General features: G+C 38.4%; 1 protein-coding gene across 13 annotated transcripts in view; it reads right to left on the bottom strand.

Moving 5' to 3' along the window:
• Nucleotides 1-1,849: 1,849 nt before the first annotated feature.
• Hecw1 (HECT, C2 and WW domain containing E3 ubiquitin protein ligase 1) overlaps nt 1,850-25,574 on the bottom strand; it is a 419,560-nt gene continuing 395,835 nt past the window's right edge. For 11 of the 13 annotated variants that reach the window (XM_074065380.1, XM_074065387.1, XM_074065383.1 and 8 more), the window contains 6 exons: nt 21,537-21,635; nt 20,818-20,947; nt 17,465-17,611; nt 15,261-15,375; nt 13,052-13,250; nt 1,850-7,289 (listed from right to left, as the gene is read on the bottom strand). In XM_074065380.1, coding sequence (XP_073921481.1) covers nt 7,178-7,289; nt 13,052-13,250; nt 15,261-15,375; nt 17,465-17,611; nt 20,818-20,947; nt 21,537-21,635 — 802 coding nt within the window. In that variant the 3' untranslated portion in view covers nt 1,850-7,177. The remainder of the gene's footprint in view (nt 7,290-13,051; nt 13,251-15,260; nt 15,376-17,464; nt 17,612-20,817; nt 20,948-21,536; nt 21,636-25,574) is intronic. The other 2 variants (XM_074065388.1, XM_074065391.1) reach the window with 1 other exon arrangement.

The following is a 25,574-nucleotide window of genomic DNA, read 5'->3' as shown; positions in this document are numbered from 1 at the left end:
TCCCAATGGGAAAAAGCTGGGCATTGTGGTGCACGCCTGTCATCCCAGCTATGACAGGAAGCATAAAATAGGAGGATCAGTACAGGCCAGACTGGGCAAAAAGTGAGACTCTTCTCCAAAATAATCAGAGAAAAAAAGTCTGAAAGCATATGAAAGTGGGAGAGTCCCTGTTTAGTGAATGGGAAGCACTGAGTTCAAAACCTAGTACCACTTAAAATCTAACAACCAAACAAGAAGTATTAAGGATTATATAACTAAGAAAAAAAAAAGAAAGAAATTCTGTAACACTACTCTTTGGAATAAAATCGAAAGAAATACAACTTCTTGGGCATATGTGATTTGCCCAATTATTTGAATTCTAAGTTGAACAAGTCTTAACACTAATTCAATCACAGGTTCCAGGCACTTAAAAACAATTTCTTTCCAGGCGCTGGTGGCTCACACCTGTAGTCCTAGCTACTCAGGAGGATCACAGTTCGAAACCAGCTTAGGAAAATATTCATGAGACCCTATCTTATAAAACCCATCACAAAAAAGGACTGATGAAGTGGCTCAAGGTGTAGGCCCTGAGTTCAAACCCTAGTACTATAAACAAACAAACAAACAAAAAACCCCCAATTTCTTTCTGCTGTGACCTCAAAGCTCCTAAAGATACAAAAATTTTTAGGGCACATTTAGTCACTTCTGGTTCCTTTGTGTATCTTGTTATTATTTTGTGTTATTACTATTTTGCTGATAAATCTACATTATTTTCACTACTTTTGTACATGCTCCAATTCTGTCTCCATATGAATTCATTTCTGTCTATTCTTCCTCTCCAGCAGAGCCAATTGCTCCTGTTTCCCTTTGCTGTAGCACTTTGGTTATTTATTATTTTTGAATGGTACCACATCATACTCAGGAGCCAGGTTGTGGGTTGGGGATGCAGAGAGATCCAGATTAAATCAGGGGCCAAATCTTAACTGGAGTAGAATGCATTATTTTGCCAGACCATAAACTCCCTGAAAGAAGGACTGCCACTGGTTCCTGTGCTAGCATTGGACCCAACATGCAACAAATACAGTAGTTTCACCTTAGCCATGGTTTTGCTTTCTGCAGTTTCAGTGACACATAGTCAATAACAGAAGGGAAACACTAGAAGTAAACAATCAGTTTGAAATTATGCTTTGTTCTGAGTAGCATGATGAACTTTCATGTTGTCCTGCTCCATCCTTCCCAGAAGGTGAAGCATTGCTTTGTCTAACATATCCATGCTGTATGTACTTCCTGCCCGTTAGTCACCTAGTAGCTGTCTAGTTATCAGAAATTTAGGCTTCTGGACTATCCACTAAGGATCTTGGAACATTCCCTAAATTTAATACATGGTTAATTGAATAAATGTAGTGTGTAATAGTGACTGATGCTTGGCCTTGGAGCCACACTTCTTGGATGCAAACCTTGTCCATCTCATTTACTAGTGATCTGACTTGTGGTATGTTAATTAACTCTTTATGCCTTGTTTTGTTTTGTCTTGTTTTTCAGTGTAAAACAGGTAATAAAAGTAGCTTTTTCACAGGGTGGTATGTGAAAAGCATGCCAGCATTTATTATCATTACTATTACCATTGGAAGTTTGTAAGGTGGCAAGAAGGAGGATTTTACTGGATTGAGAAGATATGTTGAAGTCCCAATTCTAGTACTTCAGAATGTGACATAATTTGGAGTTATAATCTTTATAGAGCTAATCAAATTAAAATGAAGTCATTAAGATGGTCCTACTCCCTATGACTAGTATACTCAATAAAAAGGGAAATTTGGACAAACACACACACACACACACACACACACACACACCCCCAACACCCCCCCCCACACACACACAGAGGAAGAAAGGAAGTACATGATATGACCACTAAGGCAGAGATCTAGCTACAAGCTGTCTTATTTAAGGCACCTGTTTTGTGTTACTTTGTTTCAGCAGTCTAGCAAACTCATAGAGTGGGGCTTCTTTGGTGAATACGCATTACAGGTTGTGGACTCCTGGTGTCCTGATGGCACATTCTTGGCTTCCATTTCCTCACCGCATCTACCATCTTGGCAAATATCCTAATGTTAATGCCAACTGCAGGAGCCCAAGACTTCAAGGGGCATTTTGTGATGGGACATGCTGTCACAAAGGAGCTAACGCTCCCAAGATAAAGCTTAGTGGCCTTGAACAAGTCAACTCTCCTTGTCTCAGATTCTTCACCTCTAACATAAGCCAATCAGGCAAAAATAGTAAGTCCTATCCCCAACCATAAAATTGACAATTCCTGACTCCTGATGTAGGTCAGTCTGATCATTCATTATTGACTCCCTTTGTTTATCCTGTTACAGAACCATCCTCTGTAAACATATTTAAAGTACATCTTGAATATAAGATGTGTGTGTCACTTTTCCCCCCATAAAATTTAATAATGAATGAGAGTCAACACACTACATGGAAAAATATGGCCAGAAAAAACTGGAACTCCAAAGTTGAATCTTGATTTCAGAATAATGGTCAGATTAAAACAAAATAATATAACCTACTTCTGTCTGTAAATTATGGTCTAGTCTAATTTCTCTCTTATGCCTGAAGAGAAACATCACTTTTGATTAGAACAAATAGGAAGCAAGTCCAGCATGTGTGTAAAAGTATAATACAGCCTGGTGGAGTAGCTCAAGTGGTAGAGCACCTGCCTAGCAAGTGTGAGGCCCTGAGTTCAAACCCCAGTACTACAGAAAAAAAGTGTAATACCAAAGTGTCTCACTGACTTCCAGTCAGCCCCTCCTATTTTTCCTTCTTTCAATCTTACTTTTTCCTGATAAATAATTTTCTTCCTCAAAGAATACGTCAGTATACAGTGAGAAACCACATGGTTGGTCTTTTGAAGGACTGGAAGGAGGTGATGCCATTTTGATATTGGAAATTTGTGATGTGTGCATTAGGCACAGCATCCTTGTTTAGTGCTACCCCTTGTCCCAGGGCCACAATGGATATTAGGTCATGGGTTGAAGTCTTTGTAGAGCATCTCAACAGGTAGGATTTCATATAAACTAATGTCTACCTGGTTCTACATAAAGGACATTAAAAAACTAAAGCCTATGTGATTTGTGTGGCATTCTAATAGGCATCCACAAGAAACTTGTTATAAATGCTGCTAATTTATTCATGGATTTGTGAGCGTATACTATGCTTCTTTGAGAAATAATTTTCTTTCAGGGATTGTTAATTATAGCAGTAGGTAGCCTTCTGTGTTGTCTTTTTTGGGGGGGAGCAGTGCTAGGGCTTGAACTCAGTGCCTTATGCTTGCTAGGCTTTGTTAGGCAGGTGCTGTATCACGTAAGCCACTCCACCAGCCCTCCTTCTGTGTTGTCTTATTGCTTATGTCCAGTGAGATCACAGGAATAATGTAGATTGTTATGTTAGCCTAGACTGTCCTTTGCAATAATAAACATACACAGTGCCATACCAAAGTGAGTTTATTGACATTCCTTAAAAGGTGTATGATGGAAGAGAAAGCGCGGCCTGAGTATCACGTGACATTTCTCTTGTCGACATATGCAAAATCAGCCCAGTAATGTGGACTTCTCCTGCTATTGACTATAACAAAGACTTTTCAACAAAATTGATATAGACATTTCTTTAGATAAATTGGAAGCTGCAGGAAGTAGGCTAATGGAGCAATATTTACTCTATATTCTACCTCTAGGCACCGTTTTTCTACTAGAACAAAGGGACTACACGTCACTAACAGGAAAATAACACTTTCTCTTTTGAACCTTGTGATAGCTGGAACATCCATCCAAGATTTTAATGATATAGTATTGCAGTATTTTAATAATGAACACTGAAATACATAATAATAAAGCACCACATTTGTTATGTAAAGTTCTAACTACTTTCATTTGAAAGTGTTTCATCTTGACTGGGAAAAATTTGTGGCAACTGAGAAATTTTTTGAATCCAAATTTCAGACACATGGCTTGACACATGGAATGACAATGCAGTTGGTATACCGTTAGAACTATGCTGGAAAACTCAGTTCATTGGCTTAACACACAAATATATGGTCATGCATTCAAAGGAAAAAGATTTAACTCTTGCATGTTTAGAGCCTGCCAAAAGATTTTTGTGCTACAAATTTTTTACAACCTCTGCCAGTTTATAGGATGTCAAGAAGAATTCATAGATCTAGAATATTTCTGACCTTGCAGATTCAATTTCTGTTTTTGGGATTATCATATTATAGAAAAATGTTTGTTTCACCCACGAAATTATTATAATACCTCATAGCACTTTGAAGGAATTTTTCAAAATGTAATAAAATTTCTCTTATTTATTATTCTCATTTGTCTCCCAATAAAGGGTACTATACTCTTACTAAAACTAGATCTAAAAATCTTATTTTAGGGGGTTTGTGGCTCATTAGTGATTAATTTTGCAATTGCCTCCATGGAGAAGATGCAAGCTTTAATTAAAACAATTCATGTGGTAACAAATAGACTTACCTTACCACTGAATTATATTATTTGAGGTGGTTCACATATCTACCTGATGAAATTAATAGCAAAATTTAGTTCTATAGCTATTTCATTATATATATATATCATGATATATATATATATCATGATATATATATATATATATACACATACAGATATATATATAAAATGAAATTAAATGTAATTTTTAAATCAGCCTCATGTGTGCAGTAAAAGGATCTTTCTACAACTGGTTTCTGATATCCTCTTCGCTTTGATTTCCTTCTTCAATGCAAGACTGTAATGGGAACCCATTAAACAAGCTTTAAATTCTGCCAGGTAACTTTGATATCAGTATCTTTTTATGGCATTTTGTACTTTTATAAAATACTGTTGCTGTTATCCTTGGTTAGCTGTATCTAGAGTCATGGCATTGAGGGTTTAAGGGGTGAACAATTAAAATTAGTTGAAAACCCATTTACTTATTCATATGTAATGCCTAAAATAACCTGCTCCTTCTGTGTATGGTTAGAAAAAATATTAATGAATTTAACTCACAGATTAAGTTGATATTTATGTAAACTCTATAAAGTTCCTGAGGAGCACCCTTCATCTTTTGAACAGCTTTCTTCCTTTCTGATGCCTGACAAATAAATACTAAAAAAGCGCTGAAAGCTTGAATTAACTAGTATTATGTATGTATACCACCAAATTCTGAAGATGAAAACTGCTCCCTCTCTTAGATATGCTGTTCATAGAATTAGAGTAAGGATATGGTAAAATGACTTGCATTGTCCTTAGGTTCTGATTTCATAAATAAATAATTAGCTCCATCAGAATCCGTTACTTTTAAGATACTAAATGTATACTGAATTTTACCTGTCCTTCATGTTTTGTACTCTATAATTTACATATTCCATCCCATCTTGGTAAACATTATTTTTAGACAACAATAGAAGGGTAAGTTTCTATAACATATACTCTCTGATTGACAACAGATACACAGCAGCAAGGAGTGCTGGGCATTATAAATAATTCCTACCAAGAGAATATTCTATTTCAGTGTGCCAGCATGACAAACAAGCACTGTCCAGACACAAACTGGTATATTGAACCTAAAGACATGGCTTCATTTGAAATTAACTTTGTCTTACATTATTCCCTTGTATTAATATATTGAAAACAATAATGTGACATTTAAATAGTTGGGTCTTTCTAGCTCTTCTTTTCCCAGTGAAGAAAAACACTTTCATTTATGACATATTTCTGACAACATGATAACAAGGTTACAAAAATAGCAAATGACCATTATGATTAAGTTTATCTCAAATGTAATCAAGAGGTCAGGCTGTCATTGGAACCTACAATTGTTTTTCTAAAAACGCAAAGTTTTCTGAGATATCTTTTTACTGAATGCTAAAAGAAATTGGATATTTATTTTGACACAAATCATTGTGCCCTTGGAGAATTGCTATGGATGAAGGAGAAGTACATATTGCCCTTAATCCCTAACAAGCACCATCACTCTCTGCAGCTTCTTATTTAGTGTGGTTTCTGTGGACAATCAGATGTGAAGGAACTTGAATATCATGATTAAAAATGGAAAAGAAAAATTATGAGAAAAATCAAAATCAAAGTTAGAGAAAAAGGTTTGCCTGCCAAGTAAGTAAACCTGACTTTAACACAAATCATGAGATTGTCTACGTGTCTGAGTGTGTGTGTGCATGTGTGTGTGAAGAAGAACTGTAGCTAGACTGAACAAAACAGTACAGAACTTGGATATTCAAATCAACGTAATATGTCCTTCTTTCCATTTTCCTGTTTGCTTTACCACATTCTATACAACACAATGGGGGTTGAAGTCTCATCCGGCTACATCAATCAAGATTTCCATCTTGGATATGTGCACAAGTTTGTGCTTCTCATGTTGTGAGTGTTCACTAGGGTGCTCCCCTCCTAGACTTCTGTGAACTTGAGTTGAGCCCATAGTCCCCACTACCATTGGGATGCACTGGGTCACATCAGTAGGACATGTTTTTCTTGCTGTTGTTAATTGTTGGAAGTGTCATATTTGCACCATATTTCTAGGCTAGTCCAGCTGATGGGACTGATGCCATCTATGAATCACAAGTCAAATGTAGAAAAATTTCAGTTTTGCCACTGCTGTCCTTTGGATGGATTGAATGTACATGGGGAAAGGAGAGCATGAGGAAAACAAAGAGTTGATCAGCTCCTACATCTGGAGTTGGTTGTTAGAAATTATAAAAAAAATGGTGGGTCTACTCAGAAGACATGGGCATATAAAAGCTTGGAATGCTTACTGCTCAAATTTCCCTTAAGTGATAGAAATGGAAGTAAACATTACCATTTGGTCAAATGAAGCATAACTTGCATTTGTATTTCATTGTTAGTAATGGAGGTATGTGGAGATATGCACAGACCTTGAGACAGCTGTTTTAAATATTGCATACAGGCTGGCAGTTCATTGGAAACAGAGGAGATAAGCCTGAAGGTTAGATCTTAGAAGAAGGCAGTTCTTCATGCACAGCTTTTGTCAATCCTTATTTGGTTTGAAAATAAAAATCATAGAATACCAAAATCAAAGGAAAGTTGATTTAGGGAAAGGGAAAGGGGATCATCCCAGAAAGGGTGATGTCACTGGCCAGAACAATGTCAGGTGATGTACCATTTCCTCACTCAAGTCCAAATGTGCTGGTTTCTTCTACTGCTGTTAACAGCTTTTCATACAACATGGAGTATGAAGGATATGGTGGAAGATCCAATCGGTTGAAACACGTGTGTGCCCTGAATGGGGGAGAAAATATTGATGAGAGTATTTCGAGGATACAACTCATGGTGATATATCTATGACTTCAAAAAGGAATCAAAAGTGAGCAGCACTGTGATTTAGGACAACCACAAAACATTGCAAATGATAAACTGTAGCTTTCTAGATGTGAATAGGTTAATTGAGGGAATGGAATGACTAGACATGGTTGGTTGGCTTTTGTAAGCAATCTATACTACACTGGAGCTACTCTAACAAACCAGTGATCAACTCTAAGCTATTAGCCTGGTTTTTCAATTGAAATGTGAACTTAAACACAGTCAGTGAAGGAGGCAGAAATATATTAACATTATAGGGGCATATTCCTAAGTCTCCTTGCCTAGATCTGATTTTCTGGGCTCTGTATATCACGTGTATTTACTTGAAGGCGTCCACAATGCTCTGGAATTCTGAGATTCAATTCCCCATTCAAGTCAGGTGTGTCCTACAGACAAGTCACAATCCTTTGCTGCAGGGCAACACACATCACCTGAAACCAAAGTGCTGCATTTCCAAGAAAAGCCTGACTTGTGAGACAGCCCTTCCTCCGTGCCTGGGGCATCTTCATACCACTTCTCCAGGTTCTGCCTTACTTGGTTTGTGCTTCATCTTGTAGACCCACTCTTGTTGGGGTCTGCCCTAGACCAGGAATGTTTTTCCCGCCACATTCCTAACACAGGTTCTGAAAACACCCATGTGGGTTTCCAGCAGGGAGTGCAAGAGGCACAATACAGAGTTCCTCCAGGCACTTCACATCACCTAACTAGTTGCTTCTTTTATTTCTATGGAAACTTTCATTGATGCCAGTTCTGTGCCAAAAGTGGGGAGTAAGGTTGATGGGTGCAGCTGGAAATTAATTTTATGCCTTTTCCTCCCTACAGGAGTGGTGTGTTGAAATGGTGTTTAGAGACACCAACCAGCACAGAAAAGGAGACTTAAAATCACAAAACAAACATACACACAAACAAAACTGAATTATCTTCGTCAGAATTTTATTTGAAAAATTAGGCTCTTCTTTTAATTAAAAGATCCCTTCATTTTGAATTATATGAGAGTACCAGTCCACTGTGCAGGCTGCTGCAGCACTCAGTATGAGGGAGATTATTTGCGAAATAAGGAAGGAGAGAAGAGGGAAGAGGGAAGGTAGAGCTTCTTGCACAGGGAGAATTTGGGGAGGATGCTGGTGTTTTGTCTTCCTATTCTTCCTTCTGGTAATAGCCTCCTCATTGTCTTTGGGGAATAATACCTCACTTCCTGCCTCTTATCCTTGCCCTCTTCCCCTCTACATCTCCAAGGGCAGGCACAGAATCTTAGAGTACCTGGTCTTAGGTCTTAAGGACTTAACTGGGGAGAAACATAAAAATTGAGATTAGTGGAATTCTGTGATAATTATCTAAGATTTGAACAGGTTAACTTCAAAAGAAAATAATTGAAATATTTTACCTAATACCAGAGTATTTGAGTGAAAGTGAAATCAAAGTCACTAAATAGAGTAGGACAACGATTACAGTGATTCTTCTGCATGCTTGCAAAGTCTGAAACTAGAACATACACAGGGCTATGGCTAACCAAGTTAAATAGGGCAGAAAAATCCCAAGTGTGCTTTTGGAACTAGGTGCATTAGTCATGAGTAAGATGTGAGCAGACATCTCAGTTTTCTTTTGTTCGTTTTAATAGTCCTTGTGAGTGGAACTATTATGGAAAAAAACCCCTCATACTTACAAATTAGTTGGAACCAAATTAATCCTATAAAAGATAATTTGTGGGACTAAAGAGAAGGTATTAGCAAATAGCACTTAGTTGGAATGCCCAGTTTCTTTTCTAGCTGCTTCCACTGCATTTATCAACAGCCTTGGTTAACTCCCGTAGATAGTCTAGTCATTTAGAATGAATAAGCACAATCAAGACACAATTGGATCCAGCATTCCTATGTGCTCACCACTCTCTAGGAATGGCTCCAACAGCACAGAGCATTTGTTTGCCTCATTGCCTGTGTGCTGGACCAAGAGTGTCCAGGCAGGTGTTGGGTAGTAAGCCAGGACTTGGAAGACTTCCAGGCTACCATTTACCACTTTTATGACCTTGGGTAAGTCAGCCAATCCTTCTGAGCCTCAGTTTTCTCACTTGTAAAATGGGGATAATAATACATGCTGTGTGGACCTCAGAGGGTTATTGGGTAAACTGATGATGGAATGCACATAAATGCTTTCATAATCCCATGAGTCATCATTTAAACATAAGACTCTCTTAATTATGCAGCCATGATTGTGATAATGATTTTAGGAACTGTGTTATACTTATGGTGACTTAAGACCCCGGCCTTTTTCACATGACTTACTGACTGGCAAGTGAATCACTCTCATCTTTAATCACATCAGGTTAAATTTTATTCTGTTGATGTCAACCTAGGGTTGTGGAATATTGGGATAATTTTGGATTTGGACTGTGCCATTCAGTGCATTATTTACCCTTCTAATCTATGTCATTTCCATAGCTTATTTTTTTGTCTCCTCTAGTTTTTCTAAGTTATTCATCAAAATATTAATAAAGTGCCAAAGAAAGTCTTGCTCCTGTCCACTAGAGACCACTTTAAGGCTGCTCAAAAACAAAAGAGGCACAGCCAGTTTTGAGGCCAGCTATGCAAGTTGTTTCTTTCCTTATGCCAATGTCCCACTGTTTAACTACAGCCTCATTCATTCAGAGGGGTCTTGTCATCATCCCTGCTGAACTGACTCTTTTTTGAGTTTGCCAAAAACTTCTTGATCCCCAAGTTCCTATTTAGGCTCTATTTTTCTCTGTTCAAACTCCTTAAAAGCATTTGACAGCTCTTCCTCTTGTACATCTCTCTCATTTTGCTTTGTTTTTGGCTTCTGAAGGGCTGCCATTTTCTCTGCCTGAAGACCTCTCAAACCTCCTTTTTCAGTCCTCCTCTAGCTTTAGCAGAATTCAGAGCAGGGTTTTCACCTCAGCACTATTGGCATTTTGAACTTGATAATTCTTTGTTGTGAAGGCTATCTTGTGCATTGTAAGATCAAAAGCATCTTTAGATATTTCCAGATGTTCCATGGAGGTTGAAAAATTGCCTTCCCTACTCCTACCTTGTGAATCATAGCTAGTATCTATGCTTCTTTTTCCTTTTCTTCCATACTTTCCCTCTGTACCTTCTTGACCATTTGTTCAAAGCAAGGAATGTCCTCAGGGGAAACTGCCCAATGGTCCATATTCTGTAATGTTCTGTCAGTTCCAGATTATAACTTTACAATCATTTATCAAAAATTTGTGTTCCTTTGACTCTTATGGCATTAATATATATCTATATGTAGGTAAATATATAAATTTAAAGACCACAGATTCTGTCTGGCATTCTATTTTAATGAAATAAATAGGGTAGAAAGTAGTGTGTACTACAAGTAATAAGGGTAAAATCTTGTTTTAAGGATCTTTTAGATATGCAGATATATGTATGCAAATGAGTACATATTCATGCAATGGGTGGTGATGTATAGGGTATTTCTGTGGACTGTGGTTTGAAAGGTATGAAAATAAGTGATGTAGACATTCATTCTGTTCCTTCTGACCCTCTGAACTTGTAACTAATTACATTTATTAAAATCTTTGGCACCAGGTATAATAGCATATGCTAACAATCTCAGCATTAGATAGGCAATAGGGGGGTGGATCAAAAGTTTGAGGCCACCCTGGGCTATATAGCCAAAACTTGTCTCAAAAAACAAAAACAAAGACAAAGCCAAAAATCAAAACCATCAACAACAAAACCAAAATAAAGTGGCACTTAGCTTGAATTTCCTTTTCATTTCAATTCATCCTTCCAGACCCATCACATAGGTGATGGGTTTAACACCCTAGCCTCCCAGACCCATGACCTCCATCCCAGTAACAGTACCATCTCTCATTTACTTTAGCCGATGTGGTATACAAAGTTTCTTTACCAATCACTGTAAAATTATATCCTAGAAACCACTACCTTCAAAATCATTTTTGCTAATCTTTTTTAGAAGGGAAGGACTTGGACTGACTTAAAGGCTTTATTTAGCCTGGGCTGTGATCAGGGTTTTGCTATGACACTACATGGCATGTTCATCTGGAAAGCCAATTGCATTATCTTTCTGTGGAGGATAGATCTGCAGAAAGAGCAGATCAGGATCACCTCTCCTGGGTGTGGGGTAGGAGCACCTGCAGCCATGGAAAATCTGCTAGGTGGCTGTCCAGGACTTCTTGAACTATAGTTCTGAGAAGCCAGATTTTATGTCTCTCTCTCTCTACACATAGGTAGCACTTTTTAGGTTCTTGGATTTTCAGAGACTGAACAGGAGAGCCTGGTCAGGGGTGACTATTCAGTGGGTCATTTTCACTGTCCTTTCAGAGGCATTTGCCTTGTGGAGCCCTCCTGTCCCAGAGTGAAGTCCTCTAAGAAACCATCTCCAGAGCTTGCATCACAGTGGCTTTTTGGGGGTGCCTTGGCTAGATGTGAAAAGAACCTGTTCAGAATCCCAATGTCTTTAAGAACTCTTTGGGTGTGCAAACAATATTAATGCATATTTCAAAGTTTCCAAAGCAAATATGTAAATTACACAAGTCTATGTCCCCCAAATGACAAAACCAATGACTTATTTCCTAAAGAATAAAACAGACTCCTTAGAAGTGTCTTTCCCTGGTGGACCACCAAACTTTCTCAAACCCATCTCCTATGGCATCTCTTGGAATATCTTACCCTCCATGCCAGCTTGGCCCTTCTTCCTGAACACATGCTGGTGGCTTCTCCTCCGAGGCCTTGCTTGTGGTGCTCCCTTGGCCTGGAATTACCCTGCTCCCTTCTCTTGCCTCCTAATGTTCACCCAAATGTCAGTGGCATCTTTTCTGGGCAGCTCAATCAGGATTAAGTCTGTTTCACATTCTCACAGCATGTTGCTTTCACTTCTTTGAGTTCCCCTGGCACACTCTTAAGCTGTAATTAGTTATCATCAGTCTGTGTTTCTCCCTAGATTGTCGGCTCCTATGAGCAGATATCTTGTTGTATCTCACCCTTCCTCAAACTGCAGGCTACAGGCTATCATCAAGTGATGATTCAAACTGCATTTCTCTAAAATAAAAGCAGAATATTCTCAAATAAATTCATTCTCAAAATCGATCATTAGACTAGATGAGTGGAAATTCTGCCTTCTTAGTCTTATTTTCTTGCCAGAGTAGTGCTACTGGGAGGTAATGGGATCTTTAAGATGTAGGGCCTAGTGGGAGGTCATTGGGGGCATGCCCAGGGATACACATGGTCTCTTCCTCACATTTTAAAATTCAGTAGAAAAAATATGCTGCATAGATCAATATGTAACTATTCTATGAAGTGATATGCTGTAGATGTATGTTATGGTACTAGAAGGGTTATTTTGGACTTCTAGCATCTTTGCACTAATGTCCTTGCTGACTCCCTCCCCCATGTTAGACATTCCTCATTAAATTACCTTGGTCTATGTACTGATTAGAAATGGTCCCATGACTGACATATGGACCTTGACATTACAGTCTAAATACAATACTAAGGAAATAGCCTCAACCCAAGTCTCAGAAATGGCTCACCTATTCCTTTTCACTCATAACTCAAATAACAATATTTTGGATGACAAGCAAGAATACCTTCTCAAGAAATAATCACCCAACTCAAATAGCAAAGTATGGTTTTGCCCTCTTCAGTGAGTTTCTTGAAGGTTAACAAAGCTCTCTATACCTGGGGAGAGATGTTATTTTCCCCCATTTTTCTATGCAGAAACGCCGAAGCCCATTGCTTCCTCTCAGGGCTGCGAAACCTTCATAGGGCACACTTGAAGTTCCCGTGACAAACTGAAGTAATCTTAGTCTCTGCTCATTATTGAAGCGCTCCACTGCAGCCCAGAACCAGCGGATCACAAGATGCCCATCATGATAACCTGATCGAAACAAAGGGAGGGAAAAAGAAAGGATGTAGGAAAAGGAGAAAGGAGTAGAGGGGAGACAATGGAACACACACAAGGTCTGTTAACTGAACAGCTTTGGGTCTGCTAATTTTTAATAATGGTCTTCAAATAGGTAGATCTAAAACAATTGTCCAAGTAGGTCAAGTTTTAAAACAAAAGCAGATTTAGAAAATAGCTATTTTATAAAAGAACTATATAGTCAAAGAGATGTCTTCAGAGACATGTGTAAACAATTGAGACACCACTTGAAATATTCCTGTTTTATATAAGTATAATTAAGGAATAGAAAGACTTGGCTGAGATAGACTTGTATAAATATAGTATTTCATTATGCTTTCTTTGATCTGATGTCTTAGCTGGTGGCAATTACATATCTTGGGAGAGTCTAGGACTTGAGAAAGACTGAAGGTAAACAGAAAGCCTGAAGATTCAGCCCCCCCGAAAGGAAACCTTGCACCCATGATGCAGATGTTCTTCAGGTCATGCCCGGGCTGGGAGCTACTCTCAGGCCAGCCTTGAGCTGAGACATGTAAGGCCCATGGAAAATGTATTGTCCCCCTCACAGTACAGTTGCAAAGACCAAGCATGGATGGATCAGCTAAGACAAGGGATTCATCACAAATGCAAGGGGTCAATGCGTGGGAGAAAACTGTATGGGCTGGGTCAGAAACTGAGAAAACTTCATTAAAGGAAGTGGAGTATGAGCTCAGCATGTGGAGAATTTATGGAAGTGGAAGAAAGGGAGAGGATACTTCTGGCAGAGGTAATACAGAACAATGAGAATGAGCAAAACACGCAGGGAACAGGAAGGTGGCTAGCATAGAGGGGAATGCGATGAGAATGGAGAGGAAAGTTGGATCCATTAGCAGCCTTAATAGGTGAGCAGAGACATTCTGACTCAACAGCTCAGGCAGTAGCTTTCACATCAGGTCAGCCTAGCGGTACTAGGAGGTTCTTGTGGTTGAGTATCCTGGGGGGTAAGGAGGCTGATCTCATGCCCCTAACTCTCTCTCTGTTATACTTACTGGGCTTTCTATGTGATATTTTATAGGAAAGAAGGGTTTGAGGCTTTAAAAAAATCTTGGTAAAGCTTCTGAAATAAGGAGGTTGTTTTGTGGGAGGGAAGTGGCTTGATGAAAATGATGTTTTTTTGGATGGCTAGTTTGGCATCATACAAGGTGAACATTTAGAAGGATTAGAAATTAGATTCAAAGAGATCACAGTTAGAACACTGTGGCAGCAAACTAGGATGAGACAAAGCTCAACAGTAAGCAAGAGATGCCTCCCTGACAACATGCAGGCTACTTGGGAGCTGGTCCCTGGATGGAGTGTTTTCTGTAAGTGTTTACAAAGTTAATCCAGGGATTACAGTTATCTGAAGGAAAGTTCAGGTTGAAAGCTGAACACTTACCTACTTTGCACTGAAGTAAGGACAAAGTCTTTCAAATAGTGGTGAATTGGGCTAGGGATGTAGCTTAGTGGTACAGAACTTGTTTAGCAAGCACAAGGCCCAATATCACAAACAACAACAAAACTGGTGAATTATATATACATATGACAGATTATTACTCAGCCATAAAAAGGAATGAAATACTAAAATATGCTATAATATAGATAAATCTCAACACAGTATGCTAAATCAAAGAAGTCAGACACAAAAAAACCACATTTTGCATGGTTCTTTTTAGAAAACATATCCAGAATATGTAAATTCATAGAAACAGAATATAGGTTGATGGTTACCCAGGGCTGGGGAGAGAGAAGAGTTGTTTAATGGGTACAGGGTTTCCTTTTGGGGTGATGAAAATGTTTTAGAAGTAGTTGGAAGTTGTGATTGTTCAACATTATCAAGGTACTAAATACTACTGAATTGTTCACTTTAAAATGGTTAATGTTATGTCAATTTCACCCCAACAAAACAATTTTTTAAAGTAATCAAATCTATTTGGGACAGTTGCATTGTCACCGCTGCTGCTAGCTTACCTCCCCGGTATTCTGTGTTATTCCGCCAGTCGTTAAGGTCAATTTCTGCAGTACCAGCTATCACCAGCTCCAGCTCCCTGGCATCGAACACTGAGACAAGCCTCGAATCTACAACCTGAAATACAGACTAGCTTCAGCACAGAGGCCCATACACCTATGAAGGTTATATTCATTACTATTATTTCTGTGGGTTAAACTGGAGAACTGACCACTATTTGCAATTTCTTTTTTGTAACCAGCAATCATTTTTTTGTTGTTGTTTTGGTGGCACTGGGGTTTGAACTCAGGCCCTCATGCTTGCTAGGCAGGTGCTCTTGAGCCACTTCACCAGCCATTTTTTGTGATGCATTTTTTCAAGATAGGGTCTCTTGAACTATTTGCCTGGATCAGGCTTCGAACCTCGATCCTCCTTATCTCCACCTCCTGAGTGCCTAGGATTACAGGTGTGAGCCACCAGTTTCTGGCTAGCAACATGCAATCACTTTTTAAGTTAAAAATCACTGCTGTGGTCTGAATGTCTATGTTCCCTGTCCCATTTATGTGTTGAAGTCTTTACCTCCAAAGTGATGGGAGTAGGAGGTGGGGGTCTTTGAGAGGTGATTAGGTCATGGAGTAAAACTCTCATGAATGGGGTTAGTGCCTTTATTTAAAAGGCAAAAGAGAGACTCTTTCCTCTTCTACCCAGTGAGGACCTGTCAAAAAGCTGCTTTCAGTGAGCCAGAAAGTGGGCTCTCATCAGACATCAAATCAGCTCGTGCCTTGTTCTTGGACTTCCCAGCCTCTAAAACTGTAAGAATGGATTTCTGGTGTTTAGAAGCTATCTAGTGCATGGTATTTTGTTATACTAGCCTGAATGGACAGTCAGTTTAGAATGCCAACCTTTCATGGGCTGGGAAACACACACGCACAAAAAAATCTCATGTGGTTATCACCAACTCAAACACCCTCTCTGAGAGTGATGTTACAAACAATCATGACTTGGCTTTTTGAAATCACACATAAGTTTTCAGGTAACATGACATCTTATTTTATTTTATATTTTGGCAGTACTGGAATTTGAACTCAGAGCCTCATACTTGCTAGACAGTCTGTACCACTTGAGCCACTCCACCAGTCTATAACATGGCACTTTAAAGGCAAAAAGTCAAAATCTCTTTGAAGAGACAATAATTTTTGCTATACTTAATATGTACTTACTTGTTCACAAAAAGTTATGACTCATTTCCTATGATTGGTTCATTATATATTAACATTACTATATCTTCCTTCCTTTCTCTCATTCCTTCTTTCTTCTTTCCCTTTCTTAAATATCTGGAAGGACCTGTTTGTTTGAGCTCTGTACTCTGGCTTTACATTTCCTGCCAAATGTGCCAGGCTCAACTGAACATCTGCTGTGGTGCCTCCTTTAATCAAACTAGTGATGGATGAACAGAGGTCAATGCTCTTGCCCATTTTGTCAGGGGCAGACTTGAAAAAAACATTTATATCTTCTTATTTCTAACTGGAAAAGTGTAAGGATATCATTTGTACACAGGAAATTTAGCAGCTGTCTTTTTTTTTTTTTTACAGTACTGGGGCTTAAACTCAGGGCCAACACCTTGAGCCACTCCTCCAGCCCTTTTTTGTGAAGGGTTTTTTTCAAGATAGGGTCTCACAAAGTATTTGCCTGAGCTGGCTTTGAACTGCGGTGTGATCCTCCTGATCTCTGCCTCCTGAGTAGCTAGGATTACAGGTGTGAGCCACCAGCGCCTGGCTGTCCCTGTCTTGATTTACTTCTCACAATGGATTATGCATCACAAAGTGATGTAACAAAATTAAAATTCAACAAGAGTGGACAACACCTTCCAATGCCTTTACTTCAGGATTTTCATTTCAGTGAACCAAAGAAAACACCACTTCCACAAATTTTTTAAAGAGAATCTACATGTTTCTACATCTGACACACCAGGGCCACACCAATGCCCATTTTTTTGAGAGCATTTTTAATTTCCCAGAGAACTCTAGTCCCTCAACTTTCCACCCCAGCTAGGTCCTTTGTGCACTCTGGGGAGGACAGTTGATTGCTCTGCCTGCTTTGCTTCTTTCTGTTCTAACTGACTGAGTTGCTGGTTTCCAAGGAGCCTCAATTTGCAGAGGTCCCAGGACAAAGATCTGGGAATGGGACAGACGATGGCCAGCCTTCCTCAGCCCAGCCAGGGCCTTACCTCATAGAATCCTCGCACCAGTGCCTCAGTCTGTTGCACCACACCGCGCTCCACCCGCCATTTCACCATCCTCTCAATGTACTCCTTCTTGTTCTTCTCAGTCACCTGGGTGTTGGCTCCTCCAGACTTCAACTCCCTTTCTGTTACCTTGTAGAGAAACAGGTAGATTATGATGCTTGTCAATTTAGCTTGTCTTCCGGGAGACATTTTGATTTTGGAAGGGTGACAATGTAGAAAATTCTCTTTACACAGATTCAGCACTGTTACCTCCTTAGTTCTTTTTCCTTCCTACTTACTAGGAAGGCTTTGGGTGTTTGAAGTAGATTGTTGAGTACCCTGGAAGAGTTAATATATATATGTATTTATTTTATTCTTTAACTCAAGAGGTAAAACTCCCATAAAATGCCCCAGGTTGTCCCTCATGTGGATCTGAATGTCCCAACACTGCAGTCTGATGCTTGATGCTCCCAATCTCAACTGGAGCAAATTCCTAACAGCATCCCTCTACAGCAGAGCAGAGGAAACAAAACAAAGGCGGGTGGGCAGATGTTTTTTCCCAGCTGGGTATGACAGTGGCTGTGGAATGGCAGTCTGAGCTTGAGAAAGAAAGCAGCAACATGCAGAAGCACACAGAGAATGGCCTTGCCACTTAGTGTGGTGATGTGTGTTTGTAACAAGCTTACATCAGCCAGGAAAATTAGTAACTGCATGCTTTTTGCAAAGGTAAAGAAAGTAAGCAATATATTAGACATTTTTATCAAGATGTGTTGGTGTTTGGTGGGGGTAATTGTTAGTCATCTCAAATTCACTTAAGGTTCACCTTACAGCTAATGCTATAAGGCGAATAAGCTGTCACTCTACTTGGCTACTAGTAGGCACAGGCCTTGTGGACTGTGGACACAGATACCTAAATAAAACTGTCTACATGCAATCTGATTACTTTATCTTCCATCACTTAAGTGCCCAGTGCTAATTATAAAATATTGGCCAATTATACAATACTAGTTGCCACTGTTTAGAACTTTTAGTTTGTAGCTACCCAGTTAAAGACTCATTTCCCAACCTCTTTTGCGGCTAGGTATGACATGTAATTAAATCCTGGACAGAAGTATGGTCTGGCACTTTCAAGAGGCTTCCTTAATGTGAGGGGCTGGGTGTTTCTTTGTCCTACTGCTTTGGATGTGGACATGATGGTTGATTCCATTCTTATCTGGGCAGTGGTGAGAACTAGAAGGAACCTGGTCCCTAAGGATTCATAACACAGTTTCCAAATCAGTTTTGGTTTGCCTGCTTCCACACTGTTAAGTGAGAGAAAAATAAAGTCTGATAATTCCAGCAGACTTATGTTGGGCTTCTTCACCAGGAGCCGAACCTAATCCTAACTGACACACTTAAGAAAAAGCCTAAGGTGTCTTTTCACCTGCATCTATCTATCTGCTCTCTGCTATTGACTTGTCAAAAGGAAGGCTGAGTTCAGTTTTGTAAAACCAAATGTATTGTCCTTGGTGACCTCCTTTTGAAGAGAAAAAGGAAGAACTTTAAACAGATAAACATTATTTTAGATTTACAACACATCCTTACTTTTGTCATTGGGAACATTTAAACTTTTGTCTGTGTTATTCAGCGTCTACACCTGACACATATAAAAGGATTGCTCTTTTGCATCATCAACAGTAATTTTTCCCTCTAACTTTGTGTATTCAGTTATTTGTAGTTTACTTTTGTAAGTAGATAATATGTGTCTATGGCATAAAATTCAAGTAGAATAAAATTAAAAGTAGCTTTCTTTCTCACTTCATTTCCCAGTCATACTATCTCCTTGTCTGGAGAAAATCATCCCTACTTCCCTGACGGGGAGATTCTATGAATATCCTGGGTAATATATGTCAGATCATTTTTTTTCCCATAAATAGTAGCATATGTACTGTTTTTAACTGTCCTTTTTTTTTTCCCTCAAAATATATTTTGGCAACCGTTTTATGCAATTTAGATCTGGCCTATTATTTCTTTGTTATGATTATTATGCCCTAGTTATTACTTATAACTTAATATGTAAATTAATGGGCTGGGTGCCTCTTGCTTTTCAATAGCCACACAGGACACCACTATTCCAGGACCTATCTGAGATTCTTGACTAAGATGTGGGTCCATAGCATTCCAAGTGTAACTCTCACCCATAGACACAGAACACTCCACATTCATGCAAGGTACTTGTGAAGTATCCCAACTTAAGTCTTACAACAATCCTATTACAAATGTCCACATTATGGGCTTTTGGAGTCTCTTGTAAATGATGTTCTCAAAGCCTTAATTGATAAATCTGCTCAGGTTAGGGCTATTTGTTAAAAAAAAAATGTAGCCCATTTGTTCAGAAGATTTAATGTTATATAAATAGATGACAGTAGAAAACAAACTGGAAACTTTATCTTGTTCAATAATATTGAGATCTATGCATTATGGAGGATGAGGATCTGGATATGATGAAAAGAACTATTTTTGTAGTTGTGCAGACCATAGATATACCTTACACATTAAGGTATACTTTATAAAGATGCTTTTTTATTCATTATCACATTTGATTTTCAAAAAACTGCATAAAGTAAAGCCATGTCATAACAACAACAACAACAACAAAAAAAACAAACAAGGAAGAGGACATGGGCAAATTTATTAAAGGACATAGTCCCCAGAGAATCATATTTTGAATGAGTAAGATTTCCTGTTCTCTAGTTTAAAAATAAAATCCCCTTACCATGTGATCCAAGGATCTAGCAATCCTATTTCTGGGATTACACATAGCCAAATAAACTAAAAGAACTGAAAGGTAGGACTTGAACAAACATTTGTTCATCCACATACATAGCAGCATTATTCACAACAGCCAAAAAATGGAAGGAACCCAGTATCCATCATGAATAGATGAATAGATAAACAAAATCAGCACATACATATAACATATACCTATAATGGGATGCTATTCAACCTTAAAAAGGAAGATAAGCCTACCATGTAGGTGAACTTTGATGATATTAGGCTAAGAAAAATAATTCAGTGACAAAAAGACAATGTAGTATGTGTCCACTTATATGAACTATCTAGAGTAGACAAATTTGTAGAAACAGAAGTTGAATGGTAGTTGCCAGGAGCTGGAGGCAGGGTTTGAAAGAAATGAAAGGTTGTTTAATGGATAGCTTCAGTTTTGCAAGATGAAAAGTTCTGGAGTTTGGATGTCCAAGAATGTGAATATACTAATAATACTGAAATGTACAACTAAGAATGGTTAAGATTGTAAATTTAATGTTATGGGCTTTTTTCACAATAAAACCCCAAAAATCTCTTTCCAACACACAAACCTGGCCAAAAACCTCTTCATTAACAGTGAAAGTGAGGTCAAGAATATCTGTGATGTTGTTGTCCTTCATCCACTGCAAGCTCTGGTGGAATTCCTCATCCAAATATTCCAGGTCACTCAAATCACAGGGCCTGAGTGAATTCAAAAGGAGCAAGGCAAACACAATTACTAAACAAAATGTGGCTCATTTCCAAATGTGGCTTTTGCCACTCCTGGCTAAAATGTCAGTCTTATTTTAACCAACTGATACTTTTGAATATACTGATAAGCCAGTATATGTAATCATTTTATAATTAATTCAATAATTATAAAATCAAAATAAAATCATTCAATAATTTTCCTTTGAAAAGGAATTATTAAAATATTTAGTTATAAACATGAAATAATTATTGACTCATGAACTCTCTTTAAATCAACTAAGTTATAAATAATTTCTGCTTAATAGTCTAATATAATATTTATAATATTATTATAATTTTGTATAAACTGATTCATGGCCATTATATGATGTTTTGCTAACAGAACATTCCCTATGCCTACATGAAATCTCCAGTGCCCTTTTATTGCACTAAAAGATTTTGTGATATGTAAACACATAGAACAGAAGACTGGCAGAAACCTAAAAGGAATGGTTGGGGCAAAACAGGGACTGGCTACAAAGGCCAGTGTTGTGATCCTGCAGACAAGGTTGGATGGAACCTTGGTCTACAATACACTTACAGCCTCAGGAGTGCCTTATAGAAGGGCCTCGTGAAGAAAGCGTCCAGAAGGTACTGATGGATCAGAGCCAGGCCTAGGATACGACCACTAAACCTGAACCTGGAACACAGACAAGGCAGAGAAATTGACAGTGGAATTTACAGTGTTAAAAATTTTAATTCACATTTTGATTTGATGTGTTTCTCAGACTTTTGTTGTTGTTGTACTGGGGCTTGAACTCAGGGCTTCACATATATTAGGTAAGTATTCTACCCCTGAGCTATACCCCAGTTTAATTTGATATGTTCCTGAATATATTCATCTTAAGCTGTTAAATCTATTTGTCCATTAATGCTGCAAGGGAGGCATCCATTCTCTTCCCTCTTATTTGTCACCATGAACAATGCTAATGTGCTTGGTATGTATTAAAGGAAACCTCCTCTCACCCATGTACCAGACTTAAGTCATTTTTTTCAGAATCTCTTCTCAGACCTGGGAATATGAGTACTGAAGAAGAATCCTGAGTTAGAATGCAACAATCTGAAATACACAGTCCACATTGAACCCAGTGAGAACCTGGACTCAGAGACACAAAAAGCTTTCTGAGCTACTGAAGTATTCTATAAGGTCCATGCTGGGTGGTGGAGGACTTGAGTATGAATCACATATTCATTGGTGAGTAAGAGTTACATGCCATCACAACTTGACGGGAGATAAGCTGAGAAAGCATCACTAATCAGTATCACCAGTCCCACACAAGGAAGAACAAGGTCTTTGCTGGGAAAAACTGACCATGCAGACCTAGCCACCTCCAGATAAGGGCCTCTACTGATTTCAATCCTTCTTGATGCAATTAACTTCCTGGAATTTTTGCTGGTGAATGGCTTATGCTGAGGCTTGGAGCTTGTCATGTCACTGTCTTGCTTCTAAGCCAGCTTCCTGTCTGCCTGGTCTGGCACCCTGTGGTTTCTTCACCATGTGGGCCTTGCTTATCTCTGCACCTACTTCTAAAACTGGGCTCTCCCATCTAACTGGGTTTTCATCTAATCATGGAACTAGTGGAGACTTTTCTTAGTAACTTTCTGTTGAAATTTACAACTAACTCATCTTCATTACCTTTGATGAGGCTCTTTCTAGACTCAAAAGATTCTCTATTCTGAGGCTGAGGGCCTGGCTCAAGTGTTTGGCTAGCATGTGTGAGGCCCTGGGTTCAATTTCCAATATTACCCCCTAAACCCAAAATACTATTAAAAATGACATGAATGTAAAAGAAGGGCTGCTGGGGAGGGATAACCAATAGTATGAAGAGGGCAAAAAGTGAGGGTATGTGTGAATATGATCGATGTATCTTATATGCATGTGTGAAATTAGAATAATGAAACCCATTAGGATTGTTAAAAAAAGAAAAGGGATACAATAAAGAGAAATAGAAAGGGTGATTTCGATCACAGCACATTATGTGCATGTTGATATCCTTTTGTACAATTAATATATGCTAACAAAAAGATTCTCTACTCTGTAAACACTATAAAAAGTGAAATAGATTATTTGATTCCATAGAATAAGCTTGAAGTAGTCAATTATTTTTAATGGAATAACATGCTGATATTGTCAGTATTATTGACTCTGAAGAGACAAGAGGCAAAAAGAGCCTCAGTGAAAGTACAATGAAATCACTGTGGAAGAAGAGGCTAGTGAGACAAATGTCTTGTAGTCTATGTGGCCTGGGTGCCCACCAATGCTTTATCCTTCAGAGCTTTTCCTGAGTAATAGCTGACCTGTCCTCAACATGGCAACAACATGTGTATAAAAACACTGCTTACTTTCATGCCAATATTGTACACTAATACACTGGAAATGACACTTCGAACATATGATGGGGGGTGTGGCCATTCAAGTGGAGATGACTGAGATGAATAAGGAACAGAACAAACATCAGCCCAGAGATGCCTGGCCGAGATGCCTTCCTGACTTGGAGGTGACCCCAATGGCTTAGGAAAGAGAAACAGCAATCATGGAAGGTAGTAAATGTATGAAGATACGGAGTCTATAAAAATATTAAAAGTGAATATTACTTTAAGTTAAATGTTAAAATTAAAAACCTCAGTGAATTATAAATTGTATGAAGAGGAAAATGATAACTTAAATAGGCCAAGTATCATCTTGTAAATTAGACAACTTTGGGGAAAAATTACTATCTTCAAAATTGAAGTTGAGGGTATGTGTGTGTGTGTGTGTGTTTGTGTGTGTGTGTATGTATTTAAAGACATAATTTTCAAATTCTCATAACCTGGAAAAGACAATGACAAGAATGAAAACTAAAGACATCTCATTCATACATAATAAAATCCTAAATAAATAATAGAGTTAATTGTACCAATTTATTCCCAGAATAAAGCAAAATGTTTAATTTTAGGAATTTATTATTAAAATTAATTAAGTCAAAAGGCAAAAATCACATGGCTTTTTTTTCTTTTTCTTTTTTGGTTAGAAAGTTACTTGATAGTATCCATCATCAATTTCTGGGGGAAAAAAAATCCTTGTAGTAAACCAGGAATAGAAGAGTGCTTTTTAAACATAATAAATAACATCTACCTCAACAATATATGGTCAGCCCTTCATGCCCTCTGCATCCACAGATTTCAATCATTGAAAATATTCAGAATACAAAAACATTTGCATTTTTGTCATTATTCCATTCCCTAAACAATATTGTTTAACAAAATTTACATTGTATTAGGTATTATAAGTAATCTAGAGATGATTTAAAGTATATAGAAGGATGTATGTAGGTTATATGCAAATACAATGCAGTTTTATGTAAATGACTTGCACAGCCATGCTTTTTGGTATCAGTGGGGAGGTACTGGAACCAATCCCCTGTGGATACCAATGGATGACTATATTTAGCGGTAAAAACAAAAGGATACTGGTTATCACCATTCTTTACAATATTCTATCAGCTTTGATCACAGCAGTTAGTTGTAATGAAAAACTGAAAGTAGATTAGAAATAACTTTTATTGAATACATATTGGGCCAAGACATGTTATTGACATCTCATTGACCCTTTAAATAATTTTGTTTTATGTTTATGGTCATCTCCATTTCACAGATTAAGAAATCACAGGTAAATAGTTATCCACAGGCAAGTGGTACAGCAAGGAAACCAACCTATATCTGCCTGGCACTTCTTTTGTGTGCTTTTGAGTAGCAGAGTAGGTCAACACTCTAGTGTCTTGGCTCAGGTTGCCTGGTGTAAGAGCTTAACCTTCCCGACCTCAGTTTCTTCTCTAGAAAATTTCTCTCTTAAAACATTGCCTATTATTGCTATTTTATTTTATATTGGGCTACCAACACCTCCTGTGCTAATTAGAAATATTTTGGCTTAACTAACCTCAACTAGCTTAAGCTAAAAGGGGAATTCATTGTAAGGTTGTGGTGGTGTCCAGTGGAATCCAGGCTCAGGAATGCAGTTGGGCCTCAGGAACTGAGGGTTGTCAGCCTCACGAATCCAATTTCTCCTGTTGGCTCTCTCTGCTCCCTTCTTCTCTCTCATCGCTTCTGTCTCCCATAGTTTACATCCTGATTTCAGGCACCCAGAGTGCTCACTTGACTGTCTCTGACATATGGCCAAATCTCCAGCATATTTACTAATGGTGACTTACTCTGTAGAGTGATCATACAACCTGTTCATGTCAGATTGGATGGCCAGTCTGCATCATGAGTAGTTATAACTAATGGAGGAGAACTTAGAGTCTGGCATCTTGCTCAGTACTTTGTAGCTAGAGCTACTGTTGCTTCTTTCTCAATGGGTTAGGGGAGACAAAGTGCAGGAAATGGGGTTTCTCCCTACACAGGGGAAGGCAGTGCAGAACATCAGTAGAGTACCGTTTGTTTACTTTGAATGGGGTAGACCACAGATGAAATTTCTAAAGACAAAATTATACTGGGGTCACAGCTGATGGAGGCAATGAGTAAGCTCTAGTTTTCATAACCATGCAAGCAAGCTGTGATAATATAGTTTGGTTTCATATAAACACAGACAGGATGGCTCTTG

The sequence above is a fragment of the Castor canadensis genome, chromosome 2 (assembly GCF_047511655.1).
Source record: "Castor canadensis chromosome 2, mCasCan1.hap1v2, whole genome shotgun sequence".
NCBI classification, from domain to species: Eukaryota; Metazoa; Chordata; class Mammalia; order Rodentia; family Castoridae; genus Castor; species Castor canadensis.
The sequence above is the reverse complement of the archived record's forward strand: the minus strand, read 5'-3'. Positions and strand labels throughout refer to the sequence as shown.